This window comes from Loxodonta africana, chromosome 19, assembly GCF_030014295.1.
Source record: "Loxodonta africana isolate mLoxAfr1 chromosome 19, mLoxAfr1.hap2, whole genome shotgun sequence".
Taxonomy (NCBI): Eukaryota; Metazoa; Chordata; class Mammalia; order Proboscidea; family Elephantidae; genus Loxodonta; species Loxodonta africana.
In genome coordinates, this window is record NC_087360.1 from 65,169,114 (window position 1) to 65,194,980 (window position 25,867).

The window sequence follows — 25,867 nt, forward strand, 5'->3', positions numbered from 1 at the left end:
ACATATTTTATATATATATAAAATTTCTTTCTTGCAAGCCTCTGCAAAATGCTTGCATAGCTACCTCTTTTTTCATACGTGACCACGTTACATAAGGACACTTTTTTATTTGACTTGGACTTCTACTCATACATATTGAAAGTGTGGAGTGTACATAGATTTCTACCTCTGATCTCACTCACAATCATATTCACTTGGTCTATGGGAAGAAGGAAAATAATAGTTGTCACATTATTTTGTGTAAGGGAACTGAACGGAACATATGCATAAAGAGTGAAGATCTTAAAATGTGGTTTAAAAATATAAAACCCTATCATTTTAAAATAGTAACTGGGTGGGATTATTATATATGTTATAGAAAAAGGCCTAAAAAGAAATCACTCAACATTTCAAAGAACTGTCATTGGATGATTGTGGGTATGTTGATTATTTTTTTTAAATCTGTTTCTGCAGTCTCAAAATATTTATGATGAACATGGATTACTTAACTAAAAAAAACAAAACTCTTTCCTATGTGTTGTCAAGATTGTCTTTACCAGACCACACTCAATCAGAAGCCAGAAGGCAAGTACACTGTTTCATTTTATTGTATCAAGTTTCACTCCTACAGTGTCTATTAAAGAAGGAAGCAAGAAAGACCATATTCTTCAAGCTTTAGTGAATCCTAAAATATTCTTCTTTAATTTGATTTTCGTCATGGAAATCTGTACACATGAAGGTAAAACTTTTCATCTGTCTTGTTCTTTGCTGTAACTTAATAAATATTTGTTGAATAGATACATAAATGAATTTAAAAAAAGTTGCCATCAAGTGGATCCTGACTCATAGCGACCCGATACGACAGAGTAGAACTGCCCCATAGGGTTTCCAAGGAGCACCTGGTGGATTTGAACTGCCATCCTTTTGATTAGCAGGTATAGCCCTGAACCACTACGCTACCAGGGATTCCACATAAATGAATAAAACCCATTGCCGTGGAGTCAATTCCAACTCATAGCGACCCTACAGAACAGAGTAGAACTGCCCTATAGAGTTTTTAAGGAGCACCTGGTAGATCTGAACTGCAGACATTCTGGTTAGCAGCTGCAGCACTTAACCATTACGCCACCAGGGTTTCCACATAAATGAATAGGAGTTCCCATTCCAACTCGTCTGAATGATCATTATGAACTAACAAGCAACTAAATCTCTAATAGTGAAGGTGACTAGGAAAAGCAAAAACATGAACAGACAAATGCATTGCAATGATGCTAAAATAACATACTCATTCCCATCTTCTCTCTCTCTCTCTCTCACACACACACACACACACACGAGCGTGTGTAAGTGTATGAATGATACTGACAAGCATCGGCACAGACTAATTTGAAGCATTACTTTGTCCACTTGTTTTCATTCTCCACCCCATCACCCCGTTCACTTCCACAGCAGCAGAATACCAACCAGGTGCAAAATGACTGGAAAATAAGATACCAGAAGGGAAGAGGAGAGCCAGGTGATGAAGGCAGGTACTCAGCTAACCTGTAAATCATATAATCAGCAACAGGGTCATCCAGAGTCAGCAGTACCAGCCAATTAAGTAGTAGATCTGGGGCAACGCAACGGAGAAGCAGCAGCCTCTCCTTCCTCACCCCATGGCCTATTTGGCCTTTTTCTCATTTTCCTTTCATGCTACTATGTTAGAAAAGTCATTGTAGCACAAGAAAATCAATAAAAATTCAATTCCGAATAATAGTTCTTTGCAGCTCAGCAACACCAGGGAGTTATCCGCTCATTCAGTGTTCTGGCAGTTAATGCAATGAAATAAAAATAATTTACTCATTCAAACCAAATCAGCCAGTGAAAAATCATAGTCATTTGTTTTAATAGTCATAGTCACATACATTTTTTAAGATTGCAGGAGGATGGTACGATGTCCCTTTAGATGTCCAAATACACTGATATTCATATCAGCTTTGAGTCTTTCCCACCGATGTTTTTCTGAAGGAACAACAAGCCACATTTGTCATACATAAAAGGAATTTGTAGCTCAGCCAAACAGAGATCATTTGTTGTAATAAAAGCTCTAGTTCAAATGCAGGACAAATGCACGCCAGCAAAATGAAAGTCAAGGCCTTGTGCCTCCATTTGGTTCTGCCTCAGTCCTCAACCCTAGATGGTCAGGACTCGAGAAGTCAGCTACTGACTCCAGTTCCCAAGGGAAGCATATAAAAGGCTACCTGTCAGGTCAGTTCTTTCCTTTTGTGATAAAACCAAAAAACCTGCTGCCGTTGATTCCGACTCATAGTGACCCTACAGGACAAAGTAGAACCGCTTCATAGGGTTTCCAAAGAGCAGCTGATGGATTCAAACTGCCAGCTTTTTGGTTAGCAGCCAGGCTTTTAATGACTGTGCCACCAGAGCTGTATTTGGAACATTATATACGCTTCCTTTGTTTGCCTGGCTTAAACCCTCTGCCTTGTTTAGATCTATGAATTTCAAACAGTCCTTGACCTGCTTATCTGTATTGATGCCAGGTTGCTCCTACTCTTTATTCATGTATCTTTGCTTTGGATATTCTAGTTCTGATTTCAGTCTTATCTCCTTGAGTGATGAATGGTAGCAAAGCACAGTTCTGCATGTGGGTCTCATTTCGACACATATGTTCCTGACATATATGACCCATCTTCTCATTCCTAAGATTCTAGAATATTGTAGTCATAACTCCTGCTGAGTAAATCTTGCAGAAATAGTGAAGTAGAAAAACCTTTGGTCGTGGTTGAATGTCTCTGGTCCTCCCCACACCCAGCCCCTCGAAGCCAGGCAACGAGCAAACCAAACAAAAAACCTATTGCCCTTGTGTCAGACTAGAACTGTGCTCCACATGGTTTTCAATGACTAAGTTTTTAGAAGTAGATCACCAGGCTTTTCTTTTAAGGTGCCTCTGGGTGGACTCGAACCAGCAGCCCAGTGCTTAACCTCTCGCATCACCGAGGGGCATCTAGGCAATGAGTAGGCTTTGCTTATTGGGGCATCCAGCCTGTGCCTACTGTTGTGGTCCTGCCATGCAGAGATTCCTCAACACTGTTTCCAGGGACACAGACTAACTCTGGGGCTTTATGAGCTATACTGTGCTCTATAGTTCCTCTGCTGGTAAACAGATGTCATCAATAAATCTTTCTATAACTACCACTGTGTATCATTCAGTGCTTGGAACTGGTTTGTTCTGGTTTGAACCCCTGCTGAGAATCTCCATTTCTAACAAGTTCCCAAGTGATGCTAACGCTGCTGGTTAGGAACCAATTCTGAGAATCACTGGTAGAGCAGTGGTTCTAGAAATTTATTATACTTAAGAATTACCTAGGGATCTTGTTAAAATGTAGGTTCTGATTCAGTATATCTGGGAGGTAGAAATGCAAATTCTCAGCAGGGGTTTGAGCCAGAGTAAATCAGTTCAAAGTCCTGGTGCCATTATTCCTTTCACAACAACTAGCATAGTTTATCAGCCAAAAGTGGTGTTGCAAAGGCAATAGTAGGGACATGTTATGGTGGGAAGAAACAACTGCAGTTTTCCAAAATGCTTTGAGCACTAATTTAACCTGCTCTCTATGGAGCCATTCTCAACTCAATAAATCCCATCGTTTGGCTTCTTTGTTTACAAGGACAATAAAACAAAAAATGTATTCAGATTACATCAAGAAATTGAGGATTTACTGAAAAACAGGTAGACAAGAACACTAATTATGAGTCCAGGGCTGATTGGAAATTAAGAAACACCACAAGACCAGGCTTGAATGAAAGAATTAGAACCATAATACTATCAAGTCTTAAAGAGTCTGTTACGTTGCTAAAACAACAGGATGAAGAGATCCAGTGTAGTTCTATTAACTGGGTTTATTCCATAGCCCTCTTAGCACAGACAGAGCTTTTGCCACTCCTGGAACTCCCAGTTAGCTGCAACTCCCTCCAGAATGTGTCTATGGCCTCTACTTATCCGTTGCTTATATTTACTCACAGTTTCTGCTGCCTATTTTTCTTTTGGAGTCTTTCACCTTCTGATGTCACTACAACCGCTGATTCTCTTTCAGGATCAGATGATAACTCAGAAAAATGGGATTCTGTAATTACATGATCATTTTAATTCCTCTTTAATTAATCTCTTATACTGAGGCAGCTCTTTAGGCAACTAACCCACCTAATGAGTGGCTACCTCTGGATCAGGTGTACATGCTTAATCCCATGGCCATGGTAGTGGTTGTATGTGGTAGACAGCATGGCCACCTAGGACTAAGAGGCCATTTAGCACCACTTTCCTCAGCAAGGGACCAGAGATAGGGTCTCCGCTGAAGAGAACCAGGCCCATGGAAGGATTTGTGAGATTTGCTTTGCCCTGAAGTTCCATAAAAGGAACTTCCTGTGTACTGATTGAATTGATTTGGCTGTGTCAATACTCAAAGGGCAGTGGGATTTTGACCTGAATTGCAGACCTCAACAATCTTCAACTAGAAAAGTTATTAGGATAAAATATAGAACATTCTCTGTTCTCTTGTATTCAAGGCATTAAGTAAAACTGAAAGCGGATAACTCACGTTTTCTATCTTTGCACCACGTTTCACCAAAAGCTATAGGGACAAAAGCTTTAGGGACAAGTTTTACTTACTGCACATTTGGGAGTACTATCGCTTTACTTGCCGTGCTAAGGGGAACATTGAGTCTTAGGTGGATGCAGGAATAGACACTTAACCAAGTGTTTTTGATGAAAAAAGGTAGAAAGAAAATATAGTCCCACGAACCAAAGACTACACTAGGTTGCTCAGTTCACGAAGTCTATGAAAAGACCATGCTGTTCATTCATGAGACTGCTTGACCCGTGGACGCAGCGCTACAGCCCATTGCAGTTCAGCATCTTGAGGAACACCCCAGTGCAAAACAGACATCATGGTTGATGGGACAGACAAAGTTTTAAGGACAACACTGACATGAAGAATCATCCCTGTCTTTCCTCAGTGCCTTCCCAGCCTTCCACAGGAAAACAGAGGGATGGAGACTAGCAATGAGTTTAAAAAGAAATGACCTAAAAATAACCTTAAGTTTTCAATATTCACTGCCTGACTGTAATTCAGTAGCAGTATTGCAGAGGGGTGGAAGGCTGAAAAAAACAAAACAGAGTCAGAAAGAAAAAGCCAACCTAGCAGTAAGAACTAACCCACTGCTATCGAGTTGATTCCGACTCACAGGGACTCCAGAGGGTTTCCAAGGATGTAAGTCTCTACAGAAGCAGACTGCCACATCTTTCTCCCACAGAGCCCACGGTGGTTTCGAACTGCCGACCTCTTGGTTAGCAGTCGACCGCTTTAACCACTTCTCCACCAGCAGTAAGAAGAAATTTATATTTTTAACTGCACTATTAGCTTTTTGATCTTCCCCTAACAACAGGTCTTCCTGCAGGCTAGGAAGGTCAATCAGGATAGCGTGTGTCTGGTGGTGTGAGTCTGTAAACGTTGGAATATGCCACCAAACATCCAGCAACCTCCTCGCTTGCTTGGCCCCATACAGCAACTCTGTGGCAGCAATGGAAGTTACCATTTGATTGGTATGAAACAAATCTAGCCAGAGCAATAAAGACCTAAGAGGTCACTTCAGCCAGAAGTTTTTCACTTTGCTTTGTAGTGAAATCCATATTATATGTGAAGTCTTGTAAGGAGGCCTAATAAATATACAGATACAACTAGAGTTGACAAGAGAAAGTCCATCACTTGGAGGCCTGGGAATGCCTTCCAGGAAAAGGGAATGACAAAATGACCTGAAACAGGAACACTGCCACTGCCAGTTGCTGTCAATCAACTCTACTCATAGCGACTCCCCACACGTCAGAGTAGAAATGTGCTCCATCGGGTTTTCAATGGCTGATTTTTTGGAAGTAAATCGGCAGGCCCTTCTTCTGAGGCTCTGGGTTCATGAGAACCTGCAACCTCTCAGGAGCTGAGTCCTTTAACTGTTTGCATCACCCAGTGACTCTGAAACAGGAATAATCGTAGTGTATGTGAAGAAGAAAAAATGTCGCTCTAGTTAGAACACAGGAAGTGGTGAGGAACATTCTAGAATAAGATAAGGTAAGAGGAGGCTGGGGGTCTCAACTCAAGTCTAGTGACCCTTAAATCTCTCTCATGTGGTAAACAGTAGGATTTACAAAATATGACCTTATCATTGTCTTGCTTAAGGTACTTCAGGGGCTCAAACCACATCTTGGATGAAACTAAATTCTTAGCAGAGATTTCAAAGGTCCTCCCTAGTCTGACCTACATAATTTTCCTGGATACCACATCTCCTGCCACCTTGCAATGTATCCATCATCAAGAGTGCCATGATTGCTTGTTTTCCACACGGCCAAACTCTTTGATCTTTCTGTGCTTTTCCTCAAACTCCTTCCTTAACCTAGAATGCACGTTCTTTAAATTGTTAACCTTCCTTCTTCCTCAGGAATTAACTCACACATCAACCAGGAAGTGTACCTTAGGCCCCTAGAACCAGCCAACTGTCCCTCTTGTGGGTTCCTCAAACATATCATACTTAACACTAACCACACTCTATTGAAAATACTTATTTATAGCTCTTCATGGCACTGTAAACGCTTCAAAAGTAGGGACGGTATTTTATTATTGTGCTACCTAGAACATGCTAGATACATAATTCTGCACGGACTGATGTCTGCCACACCTTATTTAGCACACCTTTGCTACTTAGCAAAGATGAACAAACAAGATGTAAATTTTGTTATTGTTGTTGTTTCCTTATCAGCTGTTTGTATTGCCTGTCATAAAGTGTGTTTTCTTTGGTGGAGAAAATTAGAGATGAAGTGAAATAAAATCTATATCCTTTGCCCTGATAAACTTCCATTGAGTAGGAAGATGGGGGCTGAGAATACGCTTCAGGGAGGAGAAAGAAGACAAGGAAATCAAAGAGGGGGAAAGTGAGTCCCATGTCCCAGAATCTAAGCCATGCCCTTCCTTTGGAGCACAGCACACTAGCATGGAAGTAATGGTAGATAAGCCTGGAGATGCAAGTTAAGGCTGAATTTGAATGGCAGGCAGATACACCTATATTTAATAAAAAAAAAATTAAATTTTGTAGGGTGGAGGAGGCTATTAAAAAATTGGGGGGGGGGGCAGGTACAATTATTTATCAACACCATAAAGAAGAGATCCATAACCGAGTTTTAACTAGATGTCTCTCTTGCCTAGTTTTCAAAAAGACCACCCCCAAAGAAGCAAATGAAAATAATGCGATTTTTACGATAAGCCTATGTACAGAAGTTAGGGGTTTCATAGCTTTTCAATGGCTCTTCTCCAAGCTCTTCTCTCATTTTTGGCACTGCTGCATAGATATTCTACAGCTGTCTCAAATAAGTGACATATTTGAATTATATTCAGGATTCACCCTATTTTATAGTCGTTTTTTTTTTTTAAATCAACAAAACAATGGCTCCATGCTGTGTTTTCTCTCAAGTGGCAAACATGATATGTGACTGTAACAAGCAAATGTTTCCTTTATTCCCCAAAATCCCAACTTCCATGTGGAGAAAAGGTCCAAGTGTTAAGAAGGGTTTAACCAACCAAGGGTTAATGGTATAGTCATACCATTTTGTAAGAGATGAAGATGGGAGAGAAGAACAGGGAAGAAAAGCAAGGGCTAAGCAGCCAAATGTTCACACATGAAAATAAACAACTACGAATAATTGACTATCTCTCGTTTTGTCAACCGTCCAGCAGCAGAAGTAAAAGATGCCACAGCACGCCCGTCTACCTCCAGCTCGACTGAACCAGACAAACGAGAGAGGGCCTGTGAGAATCCTTCTCCAGAGACGGGCCCCTGCCAACATTGTTGGGGGAATGTGGGTTATTTATTTTTACCTTTATAAAATCACTTTTGAAAATGGGTCTCCACTATTTCCAGCCCTAGGCAGTTGGATGGGCAGCCAACATCTACCTGACACAGTGTGGAATTATTAAGGAAAAAACAACAGTGTAAGATGACAGGGTGGGTGGTTTGGCTCCTGAAGCAAAGCCTGTCCTATTTTTTTGTCCACTAAGGTAGCAATGTGCCATGATATATATACACACACACACACACACACACACACACACGCAAATTGCTGTCGAGTTCATCTAGATTCATGGTGATCCCATGTGTGTCAGAATAGAACTGTGCTCTACAAGGTTTTCAATGGCTGATTTTTCAGGAGTAGACCCATAGGCCTTCCTTCTGAGGCACCTCTGGACGGACTTGAACTTCCAACCTTTTAGCTAGCAGCCAAGCACTTAACCATTTGCTCCACCCAGACTCTACACCCTACCGTTCCCTCTCTCTGTCTATATATATACATATGTGTATATGCGTATGTATGTACTACGTATGTATGCATACATATATGCATAACTTGACCATCAGGAGGAATGCAACTTACTCGGATATGAAATAAAAAAGCGATCCCTGCTTTCCTCACGGAAATACTCAAGAACACAGAGATTTTTCTTTCTATGATGGTTTTCACAGTCTGATTTAAAATGACAGATCAACATGGCTTAGTAGCAACAGCACTCAGATAGGAGTAAAAGGATATAAGATCTGGTTCCACATCTGGGTGACCCTTGGTTAAGCCCCTGAACCTCACTCAGCATCGCTTTCCAGCTATTAAATGAGGAAGCTGAGCAGATGGATTAAATCAACATTGCCTAACTAGTGGTTCATAAAGATACTCTACAGTCTTGCTTCTCCAAATATGGTCCAGAGACTGGCAGGATCAACATCACCACGGAGCTTGTAAGAAATATATAACCTCAGACCCTGGACCAGGTTCACTGAGTCATGTTAAGGGGATTATCTACATTTTAACAGGACGCCCAGTTCATTTGTATGTGTGTTAAGAGTTTGAGAAACACTGTTCCTGGGCAGTTGGTCACACATTTATCTGATCAAAAAATCACCTGAATAATATCTTGTTAAAAACAGTTTCCTTAGCCCTTGCTTCAATGTCTGATCCAAGAGGTTTGGGGTGAGAGGCAGAGATTTGTATACTTAACAAATATTATTACGGTTGTTGTTGTTGTAAGGTGTCGTCGAGATGGTTCCTATTCATGGTGACCCTGTACAACAGAATGAAACACTACCTGTTCCTGCACCATCCTCACAATCATTGCTGTGTTTGAGCCCACTGTGGCAACCACTGTGTCAATCCATCTCGTTGAAGGTCTTCCTCTCTTTTGCTGATCTTCTAATTTACCAAGCATGATGTCCTCCTTCTGCTAACATGTCCGAAGTACATGAGACAAAGTCATCCTTGCCTCTAAGGAGCATTCTGGCTGTACTTCTTCCAAGACAGATTTGTTTGTTCCTCTGGCAGTCCATGGTATATTCAATATTCTTAGCCAATACCATAAATCAAATGCATTAATTATTACGGTGGGTGGGTCTATTTCAATGAAAATATGAGTTGCATAGATAAAATACTTCTGTTTACCTTTAAAATGGAATCATCTCTAAGTGGCTGTCAGCCCAGTGGGCTTCTTGGAGCAGTTTGTAGAGATCAGCTAAGCCTGATCATGTCAAGACACTCCAGTCCATCCCTTGGCTGAATGTCCCAGCTGCCATGGGTTTTGACCACTGCAGTTTTTAAATTGTTAAATTCTTAATGAATTATTGGTTAAATGGAGGAAACATAAGGAGCTCTGATGTTGAATTACAATGATTTAATGAATAATATAAAAAAATGATAATAATTTTGCAAAGTCCCCTCAAGATAATTGTCATCAGCTTCATAAGCTACATTCATCTATCAAAATCCATACTTTGCACATTAAGATGTCTTTAGTACTTCAAAAACCAATCTTAAAAGAAGAAACATAGTGACAATTAAATCCAATTTGGCTTTTCATTTATTGGGAATAAAGCCTATCCTCACGCGTAATGTGTTATTTGAGAGAAGTGCTTGCAAATAGCAGCCAGAAATCTCTCTTATCCCAACATTTAGAAACAAAACATGAAAATTATATTTAAAAATAAGTGATTTTTTTTCCTACAAGCAAATCAAAAGAATTCCAATCAAGATCCTAAAGGCAGTTCCCCCTCCCACCACCACTCTTGGTGCCTTTCTACATAGTTAAATTTCAATTTACATTTTAATGTACATTGGTCCCCAAGTCAACTGCAATGTTTAATGACAAATCATGCCTAGAGTTGCATAAATAATTCTAAATAAAGAACTTGTCTTTTCTCTACATGAGAAGAAATTAAAAATATATCTAAATTATATGAAAGACCATATTAATTGCATTTCGTAACATAGGTTTTAAAGACTTTCTGATTTTTTTTAATTAACAAGCACATCTTTATTATATACACTCCTGTATATCATATATGAGAACAATAAATTTTTTTTCAATCCCTTAAGAGAGTTCTCAGGTTATTACCATGAAAGTATTTCATGGCTTTAAAATCACTGGAAATGATAGAATGTAAAAGTGTTTTCCAATGTGTGTGTTAGGTTGTTGTTGTTAGGTACTGACTCATAGAGAGAGACCCTACGTACAACAGAACAAAACATTATCCAGTCCTGTGTCATCCTCATGATCGTTGTTATCCTTGAGTCCATTGTTGCAGCCACTGTGTCAATCCATACCATTGAGGGTTTCCTCTTTTTCACTGACCCTCTACTTTACTAAGCATGATGTCCTTCTCCAGGGACTGGTCCCTCCTAATACCATGTTCAAAGTATGAGAGACTAAGTTGCTTCTAAGGAGCATTCTGGCTATACTTCCTCCAAGACAGATTAGTTCTTTCTTTTGGCAGTCCATGGCATATTCAATGTTCTTCGCCAACACCCTAATTCAAAGGCATAAATTCTTCTTCCATCTTCCTTACTCATTGCCCAGCTTTTGCATGCATTTTTCAAATGTTTAGCATCATTTAATTTTATGACGCTGAAAGACTTAGACACATAGGACTGGCCTAAGATGATTTCTTTTTAAGTACATATATCTATAATCTCCACAGGATTACTAAGGCACTAAAATTGTCATTCATTTCAATTAGTTTCAGTATCTATTAACACACCCACAGGTGAAAGATGCTGGTGCTATGGGGTATCAACTAGGTCATAAAATAATAGTTAATGGCTGATGAGTTCAAACTCTGCACCAAGCAGTTTTATACACTTAATATTTATTAATACTTCTAGCTCTCACAGTAACTCTATGCAGTAGGTACCATTGCTCTCCTTACTCTGGTTAAAAAACCAAACCCGTTGCTATTGAGTTGATTCCAACTCATAGTGACCCTACAGGACAGAGCAGAACAGTCATACAGGGTTTCCAAGGAGCAACTGCTGGATCCGAAGTGCCAACCTTTTGGTTAGCAGCCAAAACCTTAACCACTGTGTCACCAGGGCCCTGTTACTCTGTTTAGAGCACAGATAATACCTGCTTCCGCTTCACTAGGGAAAAACGTCCTGGCTGGCCTAACCCAGGCCATGCAGGAGAACAGATCTGGACTTGTTAAACAAACAAACAACAACAAAAAACAGTTGCCATCGAATCCGTTCCAACTCCTGGCGACTCCATGAATGTCAGAGTATAACTGTGGTCCAAAAGGTTTTCAGTGGCTGATTTTCTGAAGTAGATTTCCAGGCCTTTCATCTGAGATGCCTCTGGGTGGACTTGAACCTACAACTTCTCAGTTAGAAGCTCAGCCCATTAAATGTCTTTGCCACCCAGGAACTCCTAAAACTCGTTAAGAGAGAGTGAACAGAAACATATTCCCTATCTTGGCTCACTTGTTACTTTAAAGCCATAAAAGATTTGTTGGCCCAAATTAACTAACTATATAACTATAGGAAAATTATTTAGCAGGGCTCTCACATCAAGAACACGGCGGCTTACGAGGTGACCTCTTCTCCCTGGCCTATGAGAACCAAGGCAACATCCAGAGAGGGCCTCCCAAATTGCTAGTATAGTGAAGGTGAAATGCATATTTTAAGAGGAAGATCTCATTTCCCAGGAAACTCAAGTATCTCTGCAAATAGCAGTTCGCTCCTATTCTTAATCCCTAAACCATCTACATCTGCTATGAAGAATTTCTTGAGCCCTCAGATAAATCCCCCTGGTGCTATATTCTTTATAGCACACTCCAAAGGCAGCATTTGAATAAAACAACAATAACCATTTCAGCTCTCCATCTCCTGATTTCTTTCTGGAGGGACTTTTACACTCCTTGGCATAAACAGGGCTCCGTGGGGTTGGGATGATGGGATGGATGGGATGAAGAAGTTGTAAAGGAGAAGAAAACAAGTTTATGTACTTACAAATCTTTTTGAGATTATAAAAGACACCGATGCTGCGCTATGGTGAAGAAATCTTGGATTCGCCTGAAAAACAATGCCCCCAACCCCCAAGTCTCTATCTATCACATCTATCCCTCTCCTTCTGTCTTCTCTCTCTCTCTTTAGTTCTACTTGGGCCAAACAAATGTAGTTTTAAAACCCAATTCCATGTTCTAAGATTCAGAGGGAAGGGATTTAAGAGTAGGCTATAAAAATGCCTTCACGTCTTTAATGTCTCATTTTTTGCAGATTTGCTGGAAAGTACGGTAAACAGTTACTGCTCATCTTTTCCCATCGACGCCCCTTGACCTTTGTCATTGATGGTGTATGGCAGAATCCATTTTTGTGGGTTTCTTTCTCACAGCAAGTTTTTCCGAGCATTGTTGAGACACCTGTGCTCTGACAATCTATGCAGAATCTCTTAGCCAAACTGATTGGCTGATTGTACTCCAGAGAAAATTATCAAACATTTCAAATATGATTTTAAAAGAGTTAATTTAGGAGAGCTACAGGCAATTCTAATGGTTCCTTGCTGTCATCTAATCTATATTCTGCGGAAGCATCTGGCATCTCTGAAACTCCTCTTCAGTTCTGTTTAACTCTTTTTCATTTCCCTACGCGACGAGAAGGTCATTAAGGGTGTACTTACAGGCTATACGCACGGAGGCCTTCCTGCTCTTGGAGGTGCCCAAGTGGCTCCATGCCACACACTGGCACCAATAGTCCTCCGGCCCATGGAAGTCCTCCACCTGCTGCCTAGTGACATTGATGAACACCTCCCGGACTTTCAACCCTGAGGGAGAAAGATAGGGAAATTCAGCTGAGACCACCATATTTCTCCAACAGAAAGTTAAGGTTAGCCAAACCTTTTCTTTTTAATTAAACAATTCTGTTTTTAATCAAGGCAAGGTTTTAATTACTTTGACAATAATATATCACTGCTAATTAAATTCCAACAGCTGAGTAGGCTGGAACACCCAAGTGTAAAGTAAGAGCAACCAATGTGGCTCCAATACAAGAGTTTTCACAGTCCCTTGCCTTAGTGCTTTTTCTTTGTCTGTCTTTGTGTAAAATCTACTATGAGGAATGTAGCAGCAAAGTTAATTAAGGCAATCACCTGAATAACTTGTACAAGCTCGGAATTCTAGAATCTAAACAGAAAAACTCCAAAGACACAGTTCCAGGCTGTTCTAAATGCCCCTATCTCTGGTTATGGCAGCGACACAGGCTCACCCCAGCAGTGTAACTTAAAACAAAGAGAGGCTGGTGAACACACGGGCAGGAGAGGGTGAAAAGGTGGAGAATCTAAAGAAGGGCCAAAGAGTGGGCTTCAAAAGCTCGGGATAACAGAGGCAGTGGGATCCAAAGGGAATGGAACAGTGGGCAAATAGAAAGCAGACAAGTTGAACTACCCTGGTCTTAAAGGCCTGGGAGGAGAGCCCAAGGAGGCCCCAACACAACTGTATGAGGAGGTGAGGAGAAACAAGCCTTTTTCAGAAAGATGACTAAATCCACATTTGTGGACTAGGATAGAGCTATGAAGACTTTGACCTTTTAATGACCCAGTGCCGTCGAGTCGATTCCAACTCATAGCGGCCCTATAGGACAGAGTAGAACTGCCCCATAGAGTTTCCAAGGAGCGCCTGGCAGATTCAAACTCCTGACCATTTGGTTAGCGGCTGTAGCACTTAACTACTATGCCACCAGGGTTTCCACCTTTTAATGAGTTTTTTTTCTTTTTTTTTTAATTACTCTGCATACTCTTTCGAATGGAAACCCTGGTAGCTTAGTGGTCAAGAGCTACGGCTGCCAACCAAAAGGTTGGCAGTTCAAATCTAACAGGTGATCCTTGGAAACCATACAGGGCAGTTCTACTCTGTCCTGTAGGGTTGCTATGAGTCGGAATCAACTCATCACCAACAGGTTTGGTTTGCTTTTCTCTTTTAAATAGTTAGAAAGTTTGCTCGGTGCTTCTCACTGGGAGGTATAGCATCTTTCTTTTCATAACTCTCACCAAGGACTATGGGCCTTTCTTTCTTTGGGAAGAACTGTCACCTTGCATGGAGTGCCAAGGATGGAATGGGACACTCTCCTCATCAGTTAAACCAATGGCACACAGGGTAGCAGCTTTTACAGTCACCTTTCTTTCCCTTTCCATTCCACACACATTCAGGGAGGCTGCGCCTTCCTCTAGGAGAGAAAGTGTGGGAAAAGAGGAGTGCCTAGCATCAGGATAAGCCTTTTACTTAGTCAGTCACTGGAGCCCTGGTGGCACAGTATTTAAGAGCTCAGCTGCCAACCAAAAAGGTCAGCAATTCTAATCCACCAGCCCCTCCTTGGAAACCATGTGGGGCAGTTCTACTCCGTTCTATAGGGTAGCTATGAGAAGGAATCAGCTAGGTGGAGCGGGTTTGGTTTTTTTGGTATTCACTCATTACATTTCCACAACACACAGATGCAGTAGATGCTATTGTATTCCCACTTTGCAAGCCAGAGAACTATGACTTAGAGAGGCTGAGTCATTTGTCTACAGTCATACAGACAGAAAATACAGGTCCCAGGGTTTGAGCCTTGCTCTGTCTCACTCACATCAAAGCCAGCACGATGATCAGCCGCCTCTCAACAATTCAATTCTGGGCCCATTTTTTCAGATTCTTATACTATTTAATTATGAAAATGAGACCAACGCATGGGCCTTTAAAGAAAAATTAAGTGCCTACCTATGCTATTTTCTTTAAGTTCAAAAGGCATTCACAAGGCAGAAGCATCAGTGTAATTTAAGTGAACCAGGCGCTCTTGGTGGAGAAGGGGGAACATGATTATATTTTGAGGGTGGTAAGACTTAAAGAAAAAGAATGGAGGTGTAGCATTAATTAGGCTGTGGTAACATTCCCTTCTACCCAACCCATAACATCTTATTTACAGCTTGTGATGGCCACATAAAATATTTATAGTTATGGCCACATAAAACAACATATACAGTTTGAATTATACTTCCTAAATGTGGGAGGTACTACCCACATACTGAAAATCAGCTTGATAACCGTTGAGAATTCACTTGGCTCCTTTTGTGAAAAGCACAAAAGGATTCCTTTTTCCCTGTCAGGGAGGTAAGGGTTTTGAAAGGCATCTGCAACATCGCACAGGAGGAAAGAACCCTTAGTGGTGGTTTTGCTATCATTATCGTTGTTGTTTTTACTTTGCACTTAAATAAAAGAAGACGTAGGAGGATGGGGGCAAGAAGAAAGAGGAGTTGGCAGGCAAAGAGGAGGGGGGAAATACAGAAAGAGTAATAAAGTAAGATTGTTGCTGTTACTAACGTCTAGGCAGCCCCCAACTCATGGTGACCCCATGTACAATGGGATCCGACTGCTGTGATCTACAGGATTTTCTTTGGCTGTTTTTTTTTTTCCCTAAGAAATACATCGTCAGACCTTTCTTCCTAGTCTGTCTTAGTCTGAAAGCTCTGCTGAAACCTGTTTAGCATCTTAGCAACACGCAAGACTCCACTGACAGACAGGTGGTGGCCTGAAGTACATTGGGCCAGGAACCAAATCCAGGTCTCTCACATGGAAGGTGAGAATTCTAACACTGGACCACCACTGCCTCTAAAGTAACATTATCCTCCCACCAAAATAAAAAGGGGTAGGACAGAAAGCTGAGAGTGGTTGACTAGAGTGGAGCATCCATTTTGGGGATTAAAATGTCAGGTTGAATAGGCAAAAATAGACTCTGGAGAAGAGAGCCTGTTTTATATTTTTCTCTTTGACTTGAGGTAAATGGTGGATGATCCACTTTGAAGAGTTAAATGGAGGTGAGAACAGCAAATGAATGCATCCAGGTGAGCAGTGGAGCAGTTTTACCCAACCAGAGCTCCCCTGTGGCACGACATGGACAGACTACAGAGGCAGAACATCCCACATCCTGGGAAGCAGGGTCTGACCTAAGAAGTGTTTGATATACCTGAAATGTCAGAAATATGTTCAAAGCTAATGGGGAACAGTTCTATTTTTGTCGCTTACTCTGTCTTATAAAACTTTCTTAGCTATCAATTTCCTCTAGGTTGGAAATGAAGACAAGCACTATCTCAAAATAGTTCAAGGTTACCATGTTTATAAAGCAGGCAGTTTCCACATCGCAACCTCAAAACTTGGCTTTGATTTCGTCTAAGAGTCATGTGTAGAAAACTGTACATTGTGTTTCTGAAAAGCATACACAGCAGACCACAGTACCTATTAGGAGGGTCACAACTGATCTTACACCATTCTGTCAGGAAGTTTCCAACTCCCTCATTCAGACTACATAACCTCAATCGAAAGGAAAATGTTGAGGGCGTGATTTCAAAATTAGGGTGGCTCAATGTGTGGTTCAATTACAAATTCTTCACAGAGACTTCCCATGGGATTGGAAAAGTAAAACATATAAAACCCAACAGCCACTCCCCTCTCCCCCCTACCCAGTTTTTTCCCTACAGGTAGCATCAAAGTAGCAAGTTTCTTTAAAAGGTCAAAGGGATATCACCATGTTCGAAAAAGAATATTGTCTTTCTGGATCAGGCCTTCTTTTTCTTATGTGAGGTCTTCAGCCTTGTCTAACTATCCCCTTTAGGAAAAATAACTCTATTGAATACACACACACACACACACACAGACGTATGCATATATGACACTGAGCACTAACGACAGAAGAACAGATGAGTTATGGAATGAAACCAAAGATATCACACATGCAGAAAGCAAAAGGTCATTAAAAAGAAAGGAAAGAAAGAAATCAAGGACATCATACATGCAGAAAGCAAAAGATCATTAAAAAGAAAGAAAAGAGAAAAATGGATGTCAGAAGACACTGAATATTGCTGTTGAATTTTGAGCAGCTAAAGCGAACAGAAGAAATGATGCGGTAAAGAGCTGAACAGAAGATTTGAAAGGGTAGCTGGAGAAGTCAAAGTATTATTATGAAATGTGTAAACACCTGAAGTTAGAAAACCAAAAGGGAAGAACACACTCAACATTTCTCAAGCAGAAAGAACTGAAGAGAAAATTCAAGCCTCGAGTTACAATACTGAAAGATTCTACAGGGAAAATATTAAACGATGTGGGAAGTATCAAAAGAAGATGGAAGGAATACACAGAGTCACTGTACCAAAAAGAATTGGTCGACATTCAACCATTTCAGAAGGGAGCATATGATCAAGAACCGATGGTACTGAAGGAAGAGGTCCAAGCTGCACCAAAGGCATTGGCGACAAACAAGGCTCCAGGAATTCCATGAAATAGTAACTGAGATGTTTCAACAAATGGGTGCACTGCTAGAAGCGCTCACTCATCTACGCCAAGAAATTTGGAAAACAGCTCCCTGGCTAATCGACTGGAAGGCATTTGTACTTGTACCCATTCCCAAGAAAGGTGATTTAACCAAATGCAGAAATTATCAAACAATACCATCAATATCACAGGCAAGTAAAATTTTGCTGAAGATCATTCAAAATCGGTTGTAGCAGAACATCAACAGGGAAATGCCAGAAATTCAAACTGGATTCAGAAGAGGATGTGGAACATGGGATATCATTGCTGACATCAGATGGATCATGGCTGAAAGCAGAGAATACCAGAAAGATGTTTCCTGTGTTTTACTGACTATACAAAGTGGTCGACTGTGTGGGTCATAACAAATTATGGATAACATTGTGAAGAATGGGAATTCCAGAATACTTAATTGTGCTCACGAGGAACCTAAACTTAGACCAAGAGGCAGTCATTCAAATAGAACAAAGGGATACTGAAAGGTATGTGTCAAGGTTGTATCCTTTCACCATACTTATTCAATCTGCACGCAGAGTAAATAATCTGAGAAGCTGGACTAAATGAAGAAGAAAGAAGCATCAGGATTGGAGGAATACTCACCAACAACCTGAGATACGCAGATGACACAACCTTGCTTGCTGAAAGTGAAGAGGACTTGAAGCAGATGACACAACCTTGCTTGCTGAAAGTGAAGAGGACTTGAAGCACTTACTGATGAAGATCAAAGACCACAGCCTTCAGTATAGATTTCAACACAAAACAAAAATCCTCACAACTGGTCAATAAGCAACATCACGATAAATGGATAAAAGATTGAATGAAGCTGTCAAGAATTTACTTGGATCCGCAATCAACACCCATGTAAGCAGCAGTCAAGAAATCAAAAGACACATTACACCGGGCAAATCTGCTTCAAAAGACTTCTTCAAAGTGTTAAAAAGCAAAGATGTCACTTCAAGGACTAAGGTGTGCCTGACCCAAGTTATGGTGTTTTCAATTGCCTCATGTACATGTGAAAACAGGACAATGAATAAGGAAGACCAAAGAAGAACTGATGCCTTTGAATTCTGGTATTGGCAAAGAATATTGATTATACCACGTACTGTGTAAAGAACGAACAAATCTCTTGGAAGAAGTACAGCCAGGATGCTCCTTAGAAGCAAGGATGACGAGGCTTTGTCTCACATGCTTTGGGCATGTTATCAGAAGGGACCGGTCCCTGGAAAAGGACATCATGCTGGGTAAAGTAGAGGATCAGCTAAAGCGAGGAAGACCTTCAATGAGATGGACTGACAGCGGCTGCAGCAATGGACTCAAGTAGAACAATGATTCTGAGGACGCTGCAGGGCTATATATATATATATATATATATATATATACTTTCTCTTTCCGATCTTCAATATAACACTCTCTTGTGATACAAAGATGTGTGCATATTCCTTCTACCTTTTTATTTTTCTGTCTTTCTACCTATCTATCCATCCATGCATCCATGCATCCATCCACCCATCCACCCACCCACTCATCCACAACGCAAATGTATATACCCAAGAGAAACATCTATGGAAAGCAGCTCTATTTAAGTCCCCACTCCCCCCTCTCCCTGCCCCAACCTCCTCCACTGAAGTTCTTCCAACTGTGATGCTGAAAGAGTGCCTATTTCTACATCTCCCAGGATGGTGGCAAACTTGTTCATAGACAATGGTTCAGGAGAGCCCAAAATTTTGGGCAAGTAAAAGATGGCATCTCATAAATAAGAGTAGCATTGTACCTGATAACTTCTATAACTCTAATAAGCATGGAAAAGTCCAACCCTTTAAATTATTGTGCAAATTATAACCATCAGCCTTTGTTAGGGAGTAGAGAGTTACAGAATATAAAAAATATGACTATGGTACTGATATGCTAATAAGCTTTCTACGCTGTTGAATGGTTTAGTTGTAGATAGACTAATGCTGGCAGGAGATGAATAATTGCTCTGCATGTACTAAACATAACAGAGCAGCACAGAACTTCATCATTTGTCAGCTTTATTTGTTTAAATGAGAAAAATGCTGACAGCAGTTATTGCTGTAATCCCCTTATTTATCAGAGAGAAAACACTAGTTACTCTGAGCAGGTCTAATCCTGTTGGGGGACTAAAAGTTATAGAATTTTCAAACTAATGGAAGGCATATCCTTCACAGTTCAAAGAAGAAAACTGTAAAAAAAAGGAAAGAAATGGAGAGGAAAAAAGAACTAAAATAATTACTTCTGGTCAGCTTTTAATAAAAGGGCTACAGTGTTTGCCTAAGATCATAACTTGTTCTGTTGAAAACAAAGAATTCTGGAATAGTGTTTAACGTTCAGTACCATGCCAATTCCAGCCCAGTGCCTACTAACAGCTGTCCCCAAGCCTTTTATCTACAGCTCATTATCACACTTCCACAAAGCCCATCAGTAGCATCCTGCTAGGGGTATTGTTGCCAACCAGTTCTCAAATATTCCTGGTGATGGGCACTTGGGGAGGAATTTGAAACAGTTCTCCAATGCATACCTCCCCTCACAGCTTTATGTTCTTCAATTGTTTGGAAGTTCTCTGTCGTAGGATGCTTGACTTACTAAACTGAATAACTAGATTCAAGAAGGGAAGTGAGAATCCCTCTTCTTCCTCTGAGAAGTATTTCAGAATCCACACCACAAGGACATAGTAAGAGACTAGCAAAGTAGGTTTGGGTGAATTGTTTTCTCATCCAGTCTTGAAGACTGTTTTCACCCAATATTCATTTTTGACAAGGGTTTTACCCTCTCTGTGCCTCATTTTCCACATTGTAATTTTTTATGCTTGTTTGGGGGCTAACCAAGGGACGGATTATATAGCTTTCCATAGACAAAACTCCAAAGAACTACTTTAATACAACCTCTTGAAGAGCATAGGGCCTTGCTCAGTTCTCTGGGAGCGAGGCGGGGGGGAATTAAACTCCCCATGAAAAACAACAATCTCTTATATTCAAGAGCCTAAGTACCTCAACTGGGATGTGGCTCAGAGATAGCCCCTTCTTATTCCTCTGTTTCCTGAGGAGACAAAAAAGAGCCCGTTCAGCAGAACTGAGCCCACCATTTGTGAAAGGGAATGTTTTTCACTTGTTTCTTACTGATCTGGGATCACCGGTTAAAAAAAAAAAAAAAATTTCCATCAAGTCAGTTCTAACTCATGACTACCCCTTGTGTGAAGAGCAGAACTGAACTCCATAGGGTTTTCGATGGCTATGATATTTTGAAAGTAGATCCAGGCCTTTCTTCCACAGTGTCTCTAGGTGGAATTGAACCTCCAGACTCTGGTTAGTAGACAAATACTTAACCGTTTGTGCCACCTGGAGACTACCATCCCCACTAGAAAACTTACTTGAACAATAAGAGAAAAGCTTCTCCATATTTTGCCTAATAGTGTGTTATCATTACTGATTAATTATAGTAACATTTGTATGACCCTTGAATATATTAAGGTCCCTGGGGGGCACAAATGGTTTGCGTTTGACCTCTATCCAAAAGGTCGGTGGTTCAAACCCACCCATCAGTGCCACACAAGAAAGACCTGAAGATCTGCTTCTGTAGAGATTATAGCCAAGAAAGCCTATGGAGCTCAGTTCTACCTTGTGACACTTGGGGTCACCATAAGTCAGAATCAACTGGATGGCAATGGGTTTACTTTTATTAATGCTATCACACGCATTATCTTATTTCATCTTAACAACACCATGTTCTTATTATTTATATTTTTATTATTACTGTTTTGCCACAAGTCCCATACCATGGGAAATAGATCAAGGGCGCCATGATGTTTGTAACACATATTTATTCTAAAAAAATCTGAGTGCCTCTCCTGGGCCTGCCACTGCGCTAGGTGCTGAAGATACTGTGAAGGAGAAGATAAGATCCCTGCCCTTAAGGAGCTCACAGCCTAGGGATGGAGACATTTTAATCAGCCCCAACAAGGTAAGGTGACAATTGCTACGACAAGAGAAGCATATACTGCTACAAGGTCACATGGAAGGGGTTCAACCTGAGACTGTGCTCTCCCACCTAAGAGTTGAAGACTCTGTCCTCACCCAAGATTTAGCTTGATCTCTAGGGCACAGCTCTGGGCCCCTGGTAAAGACACATGAACTTGACACACATTTGAAGTTCCAAAAGTCTGAGATATAACGAAGACTTGTCATGGGACTTTAGATCCATTTCTTGGAAGAAATTAGACGTCTTCAGGCCAACATGCTACCCAAAATCCTAAATTAAATATAGATAATTAAAAGGTAGAGCCATATTTCATTTTAATGACAATTAATTTGGGCTAAATGCCTTTTGCTACTTCATCCTAGCAACAAGATTAAAAAGTATTTTGATTAAAAAAAAAAAAATCATTCTTTTCACGTGCACTATGCCTAATGAATACTCTTTTGTTTCCCCTGGATAATAACTACCACATGTTTTCCTCAAGAGCACTACAAGTTCAGTCTTAAGTACAGAAACTAAGAATACACCCAAGCTCTCCCGTTTCTTCTACACCAGAGATTAGAATTAATCAGCACAGAGGTGTCTGCCAGAGGAAAGCAAATTAATTTGATGGTGTTGGTTGATAACAGGGAAACTTACGAAGCAGAAGTGAACAAAGTAGGATTATTTAAAGGACAGCTGGTTCCCTGTGAATGACTCTATCCCATCTCATACTCACAGCCTTGTGGGAAGCATGGTCATGATTTCTAACCCTGCTGCCTCAATCAATGCCTTTCCTTTCCCGCAAACTCTGAAATCACCTCCTGCTAGGGGATCACGGCCTGCCATCAGGCACGGATCTTACAACTTGTATCTCCCACAGTGCTAGCATTGGCTCTGAGAATACCACATCAGCTAAATGTAAAGGAAATGAATAAATCCCATGCAAGTACTATACTGCTGTGCTATTCTATGGGTGATGATCATTTAACCTGTTTATAATACCAACACTTTTATCTGCTTTTGAATTGTAAAAGCCCATAATTAGACATCAGGTTTTTGAGGCACAATTACATGTCCATTCAAAAATAATAACAATTTTTATTTATCATTAGAAAGGGTAATCTTGATCAAGTATTTTTTTATTTTTTAGGAGCCCTGGTGGCACAGTGATTAATGTGCTGGGCTGCTAACCAAAAAGTTGGTTTGGTTTGAACCCAGCAGCCGCTTCATAGGAGAAAGATGTAGCAGCCTGCTTCCATAAAGATTTACAGCCTTGGAAATCCCATGGGGCAGTTCTACTCTGTCCTATAGGGTTGCTATGAGTTGGAATGGACTCGATGGCCGTGGGTTTGGTTTTCTGGTTAGGTCCTGGCTAAGCACGTTATTTGTTTTAGGTTAAATAATCCTCACAACAGCTCTATGTGGCAGATAGAGTGCTTATTGCCATTTTGCACATGGCAAAACCTAGGTGAAGTAGGCTAAGTAACACATCTACCCCAAAAGAGCTGGTCAATAGAGAGCCAGACTTCCAACATGGCACCCATGCTGTGAACCACCCAGTTTTTTAAAAGATACTTATGATTCCCATTCCAGATAAATAAATGTAGTTCTGAATGGTGTATAAACAGAAAACACTGAAAAAGTTCAAAGATGTTGCTCAAGAATTTGGGGTGTGAGACAAAATCTCTGGTCAACATCATGAGTTGTTATTAAATTACATAAAGTGGTTAGCTGTTTCCTATGTCTGCTAAGGGTGAAATAGTAGTAAATGGTCTCCAGATTTTTGTAGGAAAGATTACAGTAGGCATAAGAGACCTTCATACTCTGCCACAGGATATACGGAGAACTGATAATAATTTCCAGAAAAACTTTTGAGAATATGTCAGTGCTGTCTGAGAAGCAGAGTACTGAACAAAATCAACTCCGAGATGGGGTGGGGGAATGCATCTATCAAAGTGAGTTTTAAACCTACAAACTATCAATGGACCACTTGAGAGATTGATTATTTCTGTGTCATGTGGCCTAAAATATATGCTTCCCAAATGTACATTGGTGGTTTGTGAATCACTGAAGGTAACTTTAAATTAATGACTTTCTGGAAGATGCTATACTCAAATTCCTATCACCACCACAGAAAAGTTCTTAGATATAAACTTTAAAGATTTAATACATTTTTATTTCTACTCATCTCCCTTTCCTCAACACAATCCATTAATCTCTTATCCCCAGTTGTTTAAAAAGGAAATCACACACAACAAAATCCCCGAAATGATATTCTTTAAAAGGAAGAATATTAGTTTACCGGAGTTGAGACTTTTCCCATAACACATTGGAATACGCATTATTTCACTCATTAGGTTCAATATCTTAGAGGTAAAATAAGATAAGAGCCATTGAGTGTTGGTAAGGGAGCCCCTGTTTTTATTGAACAATAAAGATGTGGTTTTGCTGATTGATAACTCAACTTCCCACAGGCAATATTATCTTGATTGCCCAGATGTGTTTTGCTTGGTGTTATTGTTGTCTGTGTGTGTCTACACGTGATATCGAAGCTCTCAATTTCTGTGTTACTGAATACTTCACCCTTTTCTCAGGGACGTGAATCCAGGGCTGGGATTACCTCTTAACTCTAAGCTTCCAGATGTTAACAGGAAAAAAAACACAAGGAAGAAGAGTTCCCATATTTCCAAATGAAATGAGGCAGAACAAATGAAAGAAGATCCCTTGGCTTGTGGAGAGAACTGAAAGTGTACATTACTAAGAGGTATAGCCATGTCTGGGCAAACACAGTAATTCACATCAAATAAATTGTACTTTCTGCAGGAAAGAACTCTAGCTCTGGGTTTTCCAAGCTAAATTGCATGAAAACACACAATCCTTTTTCTTCTTATTTGAACTGTTAGATGACGGGGCCAAATTACCACAAAGACCAAAGGCAGTTTGCAGCCTTTAACAGCTGAAAGGACTTATTGCTTTCAATTTGGAAATACAAAAAGATTCTGTGTCTATTCTAAGCACTCCCATGTCCTACGATTTCCCATTATTTCCCTGAAGAAAGAAAATCTATAAGTAAAATGAGCATCAAAATTCTGTAGGAATTCAGACATGGAGAGTATGTTGTCCAAAGATTTATAAGGTGCCACTTCCAACAGGACTTAGAAAAAAATAGTCACTTTTCTCTCTTTGGTCAAAGGTGGTCCCACTGTCCTTGCCTCTGCGCCATTTACTCCTGCCGGACTTGGAGGAATTATTTTACAGACCCAATCAAAAGCCATTAAGTCTGTAAAGTTAGTCGAGTCCTAGTCTCCAGCTCTGCAATGAAGAACCCAAGGGAGGTAATGCATCTATTTTTCAATACCTGAGGCCATTTTGGTTTCAACCTTAATTGCACTTATGTATTGGTTTGGGGTATAATATCTCCACTCATCTTGCTCCAGTTTCCACTATTGCACTATTAATACAGAGCTTAGGAAACATAATTGCAATGCGTGGTAGACAGCAATTTTCATTAACTATACAGAAGAAAACTGTTTAGGGAGAGACATTTCTTTCCTATTGATTCAATCAAAATAGCTTGGAAGAAAAGGTTAGGCTTATTAAATTCTTTTCAAAAAGTAACCTGCTAAAATTTAAATTCTTTCACAGCTGCATTTAAAAAAAATTGGTATATAATCTCTTCAGATTTTCTCATTTATGATTTTTTGTTCTGCCAAGCGACTTTGAAATATGTGACTTTTATTGGCCTTTTCTTTTCTTTTTTTAAGGAAGCGGAAGAGGCAGAGACTTTTACATGGAGGCAGAGAATGCAATCAAGGGTGCTATCTGCAAGACATGCAGTTGCCTAGCAATGCTGTAAGAATTAAAAGGGAAACAATAACAAAATAGAATGCTGTGAAATTACAAGAGGCTGCAACGTTAAATTGGCTTGCAATACTTATCAAGAGGTTTTTAAATGAGACTGGATACAGGATTTGCTAGCAGTGGTATAAAAATTGGCTAATCGTTTTTCAATGTTCTTCTTGTCTTTCCTTTGGAGCAGTTTTGCCCAATGGGATTCTGCTATTTTGAGTTCATTACTGGCAAAATCTAGGGCAAAGACATCTGAAGCTAGGACATACAGCCCCACTGAGCCATTGGTATTTGAGTTCTTTCCAGTTAGACTAATTAAGAATAAGACATATAAGACTTTCATACTCTTCCATTGTTTTGTAGGCTTTTTCTTGCATGGGAGATATTGTTT

General features: G+C 40.2%; 1 protein-coding gene across 2 annotated transcripts in view; it reads right to left on the bottom strand.

Annotated features, from left to right (window-relative positions):
* The window catches only part of UNC5D (unc-5 netrin receptor D), a 627,625-nt gene that overhangs the window by 242,102 nt on the left and 359,656 nt on the right, over positions 1-25,867 (bottom strand). For both annotated transcript variants that reach the window (XM_064272820.1, XM_003412541.4), the window contains exon 3: positions 13,002-13,145. In XM_064272820.1, coding sequence (XP_064128890.1) covers positions 13,002-13,145 — 144 coding nt within the window. The remainder of the gene's footprint in view (positions 1-13,001; positions 13,146-25,867) is intronic.